This window comes from Condylostylus longicornis, unplaced genomic scaffold, assembly GCF_029603195.1.
Source record: "Condylostylus longicornis isolate FDR11 unplaced genomic scaffold, ASM2960319v2 ptg000011l, whole genome shotgun sequence".
NCBI classification, from domain to species: Eukaryota; Metazoa; Arthropoda; class Insecta; order Diptera; family Dolichopodidae; genus Condylostylus; species Condylostylus longicornis.
The window spans coordinates 5,455,793-5,464,810 of NW_026577980.1; the positions used below are offsets into that span (position 1 = coordinate 5,455,793).

A 9,018-nucleotide genomic window follows, 5' to 3' on the forward strand; every position below is an offset into this window, starting at 1 on the left:
GTGCAATATTTATGGCATATTGTACATTGTTTTGAAAGAAAAAGGCACACTTCTTAGAAACCAAGAATTTCTTATATATCAAATATTTTGTTAAAAAATTTATTGATATTAAAAAATTTAAATTTGTGCCATTTATTGGTTTTGAATATTTTAGTAAAAAAAAATCTCCCATTACATAACAAAAGCATAACATCTTGATGCACCTAGATAAGAATTAATGGATTTATTAAAAATATTATGCATGTCATAAGGAAAAAAAAATGCTTTGTACTAAAAAATTTAAGCTACAATATTAAATAAAATTTTTCAAACTAACAAATTTTAAATTCATAAATTTATCTTGTGTTTTGCAGGTGTACTCTTATTATTGGGTCATAATTTTACAGCATTGCAACAATATTAAGTTAATCAGTTTCAAATAAAATATTGCTTGTAATTAATTTAATAGATAAAATAATTACTGAGAAGAATTCTCAAGAAGAAGTGAGAAATTTTAAAGAAAAATAAATTAATTGAGAATATTTTGGCATTTTATCAAAAAAGAGTAAATAAATTTGCAACATTAACCATATATGGACATATAAGTTCACAGTTACTTAAAATATAAAAACTTATATTTTGTTAAGATATTAGTCGGTCATTCAATCAACGAGAAATATTTTATAGAAGTTTAAGAAGAAGAGCAAGAGATGCAGAAGGAGAGTTAATGTCAGGTTTTTGGATTACAAAACTAATATATAATATAATCATAAATATTAAGATATTATACAGCAACAAAAATAAACAATAATAATATCAATAATCTTCAATAATTAGTATGAAGAAAAACTACGGCAGACTATGGTCCCCGCCTAGTTAGCTCCAATGACCTTTAAAACTGATACTTGATTCATCATCTAAAGTCAAGTGGAAGATTATAGTGCTTCTAAGTGGAATAAGTAAACAGAAAAATTAAAATTTACCTTTAGATTATTTGCGAGTTGCGCATTCTTTATTAATCAGATTAGACTTTAGATGATGTTCTTATACCAGGGGGCGAATCCTTAATATTGCAATAATTCAATTCGTTATAGAATATTATAAAAGAATCGGCATGAATTTAACTCTGATCATTGTAATATACTTGAATAAATCCAAATAATATTTTGTACTGCAAAGAAAGAACTATTTTACGAGAATACTGAAATTCCAAAAAAAAAACCTTGTTTTCATCATACTAGGGATTATGTTAATTAAGTAGTTATCGAATTTTCTTTGGATATTCAAATGCAAGTTAGGTTGGATTATGAAATAAGACAAGAGGTTCGAGCTCAAAAACATTTTCAGATATAAAGGTTTTGAGTTTCTTACATCATTTATGATTAAACTTTGAATTTAAACCCAAAATTGAATTTAAGTCTTTATAAATTTAATGCAATTTTTCTTCAGATTATAAAAATTTAATAATAAAGTTTTCTTGTGTGACGTGTGCTTTGTAACTTCAAAATATTTTCATATTTAATAATTTATTTTCAGATACATATGTGGCTTGATTAATTTATTTTGCTAATCCATATATAAATTGGAAACTCATACTTACCTTATATTTTTCTAAGACATTTAAGTTCTAGTTTATAGCTTTAAATATGTGAGTAGACACGAATGAAGATAAATCTTATATTGACATAAACTTATTACATAATAAGTCACCTATTCTTAGTTTTCTCATATTTAAGGTGTTGGTTGGTCGATTGATTGGTTCATATGACCGGTGCATATTAACCAATCTGTGAACTCTGGGAACCGAAGTTCAAATTTGTTTCTTTCACTCCAATTATTGAGGGAAAAATACGGCTTTCTGGAATAATATCGTGAAGAAACAAAATATTGAAATTTTTTGCGGAAAATATTTTGTAGTTTTGTTAAGGTTTCTTTAGTGAATTTGAAAAATATTTTGTAAATATTTTACCAAATTTATGAATTCAAACTCACAAAAAAATGAACTTTTGAAATATTTCCGTTTTTAAAACATCACTTTTTTTTCGGTTTACGTCATGACAGTTTTGTGTTTTGAAAAATTTTCTATAATACAAGGTTAAATATTTTATCGATTTTGCAAATACATACATACATGAATTTTGTATAAAAACAAAATTAGAAAAATCTCATTAAAAACATTTTATTTTAGGGTAAAACCAACTCTCAAATTTTAAATATTTTGAATTCTTTAACAAATAATCAAGAAATATTTCAGAATATTTTGTAAAGTGATCAACTATAGTTCGGAATAGTTTGAGGAGTGATCAAACATAGTGCGGAATAGTTTGTACAGCGATCAACCATAGTTCGGAATATTTTGAGCAGTAATCGACCATTGCTCGGAATAGTTCGTACAGTGATCAACCATAGTGCGGAATAGTTTGAGGAGTGATCAAACATAGTGCGGAATAGTTTGAGTACTGATCAATGATCTGTTTGCTTAAATGAGGATTCTCAGCTTAATATGTCGATTATAAATTTCAACTTTTTTAAAATTTTCAAAAGTGCTTAGAAAAAGTGAAATGAAGCTGCCAATTTCTACACAGACCATATCCAATTGTGATTATGTTTCAATTAGTAACCACTTATGTAATGTTTTTAACGTTTATTGAACATTAGAAAATCGTTAAATAATGTTATTAGTATCCATTTAAAATTTTTAAGAACACTGAAAGTTTTATACTGATTGTATCGGAAAACAAAACAAAAAATTAATAAAATTTTGTTTTTTATTATAAAAAATATTTTATGCAAGTCATTTCTTAATTTTAACAGTTTCCTTTCAACATTCTAAGTTACTGATGATTTTTTGATGATTCTATTGAAATTTAAAATTCTAAAACAATTTTAAAGAAAAAAATTATAATTTGTATTTAATCTCATAGTTTACATATACATATACATAGACATAAAATACTTGAATAATAAAATATTTGGATGAAAACACAAAAAAAAAAATAAAATATCGCAGATTCACACTTTGAAAACAATTAACATGTCAGTCATCTGTTCCGTACCAAAAGTGAAAAATAAAAAATATTATTATAAGATTCATCACTGACTAATATTCACCGCAATACTACAAAAAAAGAAATAGTAACCTCTTTTAAGGATCCTTTATTTGAATAAAAATTTTTGGGTCATATTTACCATCCGCGTTGCATACAATAAGGGAGGTTATGTGGTGGCACGAAATTCCAAATGTCGAGTTTTCAGTGGGAACGCATTTCTCTGTGGTAGGAAGTTGTATATATTATTTTTATCTAGATGTTGGTATGCGTACATGCCCGTGTATTTCAAGTTCAGCTGAATCGATGAAATGAATGATCGATGAATCGATTTGATGAAATTTTATATGTGAGTTTATTTTGGCTATGCCACGAATTCATCAACGGATTGATCAAATCCCATCTGTACTTTTTGACACCTGAGAAGCTTACTCTCCTGGACCACCAATTTTTTAAATATTTTCTTATATGAATATAAAAAACGACCTAGCATTTTTAACAGCAGTATTTTTACTTGTTGAAGGAAAAAGTGCTACATTACAAACCATTGATTTGACAAAATTTATTTGTTTTAAAATTCAAAATTCTATATGATTAGTCGCTGATTTACAACTTACTGGTAAAGTATGGTTGTAATTATTTGTATTTTGCGAAGAAACTATCCGTGAAATAATTAACTACCTATTTCAATTTTAAGATTTTCTTCATTCATTGAATTAATTATTTATACATAGAAATTTGTGCTCTAATTTTGTTTAAACATTTTTGAACATTCACTTGATTCAATAGGTAAATATTTGATTCAACCACACTATAAATTATGGTATATGGTTCTAAGCTCAAGTACAAAATTTTTATTTAAAGTAAAAAATGTTTCTTATTATGTTTGTGCAAAAAAAAAATTAATAATAAACAGAATAACAAATGTGTTATAAAAGATAATAAAAGTCATAAAGGTCTACTTGACGCTTTAACACAGATAAGGAACTATGACAATATTTTATTAAATGAGTACATTTACTGTTCCCTGTAGGGGATATTGTCAAGGAGATAAAGTACTGTCGACATATGGTAATTATTTAATTTATGAATTAATTCATCATGTCGGGTATTGGGTTTGTGCACATACCTTACAAAAATAGACAAAAATCAAATATTGTATACAATTAGCTAAATTTTAAAATGATTAATTTCTAACTGCTTATGACAAAATAATGCATAAAGTATTCACTAAACAACTGGTTGCGAACTTGGATAATATATTTGATGTTGATGAATGTTATTTGAAAATTCAAATGAGTTTTATAATACGTGCTAGTGCTAGATATCTTTTTATATAAATGGACAAATAACAAAATTTTTGGTTAAATAAAGCTGTTTTGAAAAAGGTAACGTTGTTTATTTTAATAATATTAGTTTTTTGTTCAAAGTTTTATTCTTGTTTTGTCATTTTGAAATTTAAATTAAAATTTCTTTATTTTGTATAATTAGTTTTGTCTAATACGAGTACATAAAAGTGAAAACACAAAATTTTTTCTGCAACAATTTAACAATGAAGTATTTTTGGCTAGTTAGCATAATTTCGTTATTACTGGCTAGTTCAGTGCATGGAAGTGAGTTTAAAGACTTTTACAAATATTAGATTTTAATAATACAATTTCTTTAAATCATTTTTAATTATGTTTTGTTTTGCAGACCAATGTAGCCAACTGCCAAATACTGGCCCTTGTCTGTCTTTTTTACCTCGATATTTTTATAATACAGGCACAAATAATTGTGAAAGATTTATTTTCGGAGGCTGCCAAGGTAATGACAATAATTTTATGACATATGATGAGTGTATGAGTACGTGTTCAGGAGCATAATTACTTGAAAAAATTATTGAAATTTCATATAATTAAAACAACTTTAAAATGTTTCTGTAAAATTGATGAAATAAATACCTTCAAGTATTTTGTTAATTTTTTATTTTTTACCATTAAAAAAATATGTACAGTAAAATGACAATTTATGTCGAAAGCTTTCGATAATTATGATAAAATAATGTGGGAATTATGCTTGAGAGATTTAGGTTTTTGCTTTCGAAATATTTTGGAGTCCCTAAACCATTTCTATAAGATATATTTGTACAAATATATGTATATATTCGTGCAAACATTTTATTCAAAGATATTTCCTTTCTTATAGTCGCCTATAATATGTAGGAGGTTTATTCAATTTGTCGCAATATATGTAAAACTATAAAACAAATATATTTTTGTTTAAAGTCAAATTCTAAGTCGATATAGCAATGTCCGTTCGTCTGTTGTTGAAGCTCTCTATTTCAGAACGCAAAGAGTTAGTGACTTCAAATTTACCATATGCATATATTTTTACTACCAAAATTTACCTATTAGAACTAAAACTTCCTGTACAAGGACCCGATCAATCGCCAAATATATAGTTCAGAAGTATCTTTTTAAAAAGTACTCTGAAAAATGTTGCTTGGTCCTGAAAAAGCTTTTTTTGTAAACTCAGCTAATATAGTTATGAAAAATTCTACAAAAAAGATCTCGAAAAACTATTTTGAAACTAAATCCGTTGAGGTTCCAAGTTCCGGAAAAGATTCTTAAAATAATCTTTTAAAAAATTAAAGCTTTATTAGACTTTTAAAATCCTTATATTTAAGAAACCGTTAGTTAAGGTAAAATTAACTTAAAATAGAACTTTAGCAAAAATGAAAATTAACTTTAGGTATTGTAACAAAGTTAGATGAAATTTAACGTCTTCATATTTTCTGACGCTATAATACTTGATTTATTCATATTTTGTGACGTTGATTTTACTCGAAACTATTTTGAAACTATTGCGACTATTAAAAATATAACTATGCGTATCATTGAGTCTATCTAAATTTTTGACGCTAACTTTCTATATCTCCCTCAGTCTTTGCCACACGTAACTAGTCTGGCCTGATCTTTCACATCTTTCTTACTATCCCGCATGTGGACAGAATTTTCCGCCTGCGGTCAGCAACGCGCCAGCTCATTCCCTCATTCATTCCCCATTATATTATCGTGGCCCAGGAGAGTAAGCACCAAAAGAGGTGTGATGACATTGGGCCATCAGATGCAAAGATACCATAGGCGACCTTAGAGCAAGAATCGTGACCCGGCTGTCGTTCACTATTGCGATATTACCAGCTATAATAGGGAGACCCCTCCAAGATCTAAGATTCCCCCTGAAACGCATTCGGCCCCTCTAGAAGCCGATACTATTCAGACACACCATACGTTAAGGAGGGGACTGCAGCACTGCCTCCACTTCTATCTTTGGAGCTTTCGATAATAAAGCCAGTTCAAAACGCCTCAAATGAGTCGCCTTCCTCCACTGACTATGAAAGGGTCAGACCACGACACAAAAATTCTGATCTTGAGATGCAATAGTCCGTGATTCCAGCACTACATGTAATCCCGTCGGCAGCAAATTTTCTGTCTTTACTTGGATATTATATAATAAATATATAATAAATTTTACATTTATTATATGATAAATTATCGTAATTTAATCACTTTTTATCTTTTTTTTTAATGCGAAATTTTTCATATTACTTTTCGCAAATTTTTTTTTGTTGAGTTTCAACCTTGGATCTTCAAGGTTGATTCCAACAACTCCTTTTTTCTGTTTAATTTCACTTGATATAACAATTAAACTATGCAAACAGATGTATGTACATATGAATGTATGTATACTTCGTTCAAACAGCAACTAATTCAAAATTAATTTCTAAATTTGGGTACAAATAATAATTAGGAAAGTTTGTCGGTTAAGAAGCAGAAAGCATTAAGTCAGGAAACTGTGTTTTGAGAAATTTCAATTTGAAAAAATCGTAAAATTGTAAAACTAATCAATTAGTGCAATTCGATTGGTCTCTTTAATTTCTGGATTTATAAACTATATTCTGGATTTGCATGATTTTTTACCACAACAAAGATTATATTATTCTGATTTAATTCATGAAATCCGAATTCTCAAAAAATGCACTTAGTGCTTTCTGCTTTTTAACCGACGGAATAATGTATAGATAACAGAATTTTGCTTTAATCTTTTGTGAAGCTAAAAACAAATGAAGCAGACTATATACGGTCACTGGCAAAATGTTTATCTAAACTACCTGTGAACCCAAAAGTTTTTGCCTATGAGCCTATTTATAAGTACCAATATAAAATTTGTGAGTGATAAAATTGAGAGTCACATATTCTAATTTTCGAAAAATTTCAATAAACGTTTATATCGGTTAAATTAAACTGAAAGAGTTTCAGCATAGCGCCGAATGTTTCTAAATCAATGGTTGTATACGATTTTATAAATTTTTGTAGTTACGCTAATAATAAATTATTCAATGCGAATCAAATTTTATTGTTAGAATAAACTCTGCAGTTACGATAATAATAATATAAGTGACAACCTTAGTATTGTTTAGACGCAAGATAAAAAAATTCAAAGGCCTAATTTTACTTTAAATTTTGTGCTCATTCATTCAAATGTATAGGAAAATTTAAAGTTAACAATAGTTTAGTAATCACTGGCTTGTCGTTTACGACAAAATTACTTAAAAATATTCGCTAGGCTATAAAATATTAAAGATTTTGTTTTAAAACTAATTTATTTGAAAATTTAGTTTTGTGTAACAGTATACAATGATTCAAGTCTACAAAACATGAATATTATTGTATTATGAAATTCAAATGAATTTTATAATCACTGAATATTTTAAAATTTGAAAATTAGAAATAAAATATTTGTAGATTCCTGAAGCAGCTTTCAAAACAAATGTTATTTATTTTAACAATATTAATTCTTTGTACAAATTTATATTCTCGCTTTGTTATTTTAAAATATAAATAAAATTTTCTTAATTTTGTATAATCAGTTTTGTCTAATACATAAAGGTGATAACACGGAATTCGTTTCTGTAATCATGCATTTTTTTTCAATTATTTTTGCTTTCATTTCACTGATTCTTACAAATTTGGTGAACGGCAGTAAGTACAAAAACTAAATTTATAGATTTTTATTTTCATTTAATGTTCTTAATCGCATTAAAAATTTAATAATTTTTTGATTATGTCTCATATTATAGACGTAGCTCCCGAATGCTATCTGCCATTAACAACTGGAATGTGTAAAGGAAACTTCTCTAGATACTTTTATAACGTGGCAACACATGACTGTGAAGAATTTATTTATGGAGGCTGCGCAGGTAATGGAAATAATTTCAACACATATGAGGAATGTATGAACGTATGCTCAGGATGAAAAACTTTGAAATATTTTCTATAAATAGATAAAATAAATACCTTCAAGCATTTTAGTAACTTAAGTATATTTTTAGTAATTTTCCAAAAAAAAAATTTTCACAAAAAATTCTTTCTAGTTTCACTCTGTCAGAAGAAGAAACCTTTCGCCTATCTCCCCTCTGTAAATGTTATTCAAAAAGCCGTCCAAAAACCATAAAAATGCCATTTTTTAACTATTTATTGTAGATTTTATTTGAAAGATCAATTTTGTCACAGAGTATTTTTTTATTTCAAATTTAATATATCCAAGCGGAAATTTATCTCTTCCTGATAGAGAAAAAATCAAATTTTAGCAAGGCAAGGGCATATCGGTCTGCCTTTTGTATGTACTCGCTTATTTAAATTTCCAAAACATTCACATCTGAAATTATCTTGGAGTTGAGACGAATTAAATAAGTTTTGTAGTAAGTGAGATCTCAACATTTGAATCTTTATTACAGGTCGACTTGAAATTTTTAACAAATTTTTTTTTGATATTTTATATACTCCTATGTATTATAAGTTACTTCTACCCGCATATTGCTTTTGTTATTGGGAGCTAATAATTATTCTAGTAAATTATTAAACTCCCAACAAAATACAAATCTGAAACGGTATACATTAATAGATTTTGCATTTAATTTTCCATTCAAAAGTTTTTGTGATGAAATTAA

The 9,018-nt window shown here is 27.2% G+C and overlaps 1 protein-coding gene across 1 annotated transcript in view; it reads left to right on the forward strand.

Annotated features, from left to right (window-relative positions):
• LOC129619332 (thrombin inhibitor hemalin-like) overlaps positions 1-8,324 on the forward strand; it is a 38,490-nt gene extending 30,166 nt beyond the window's left edge. The window contains exons 2-4 of the mRNA XM_055534573.1: positions 4,722-4,885; positions 7,939-8,050; positions 8,149-8,324. Coding sequence (XP_055390548.1) covers positions 4,722-4,885; positions 7,939-8,050; positions 8,149-8,324 — 452 coding nt within the window. The remainder of the gene's footprint in view (positions 1-4,721; positions 4,886-7,938; positions 8,051-8,148) is intronic.
• The last annotated feature ends 694 nt before the right edge of the window (positions 8,325-9,018 follow it).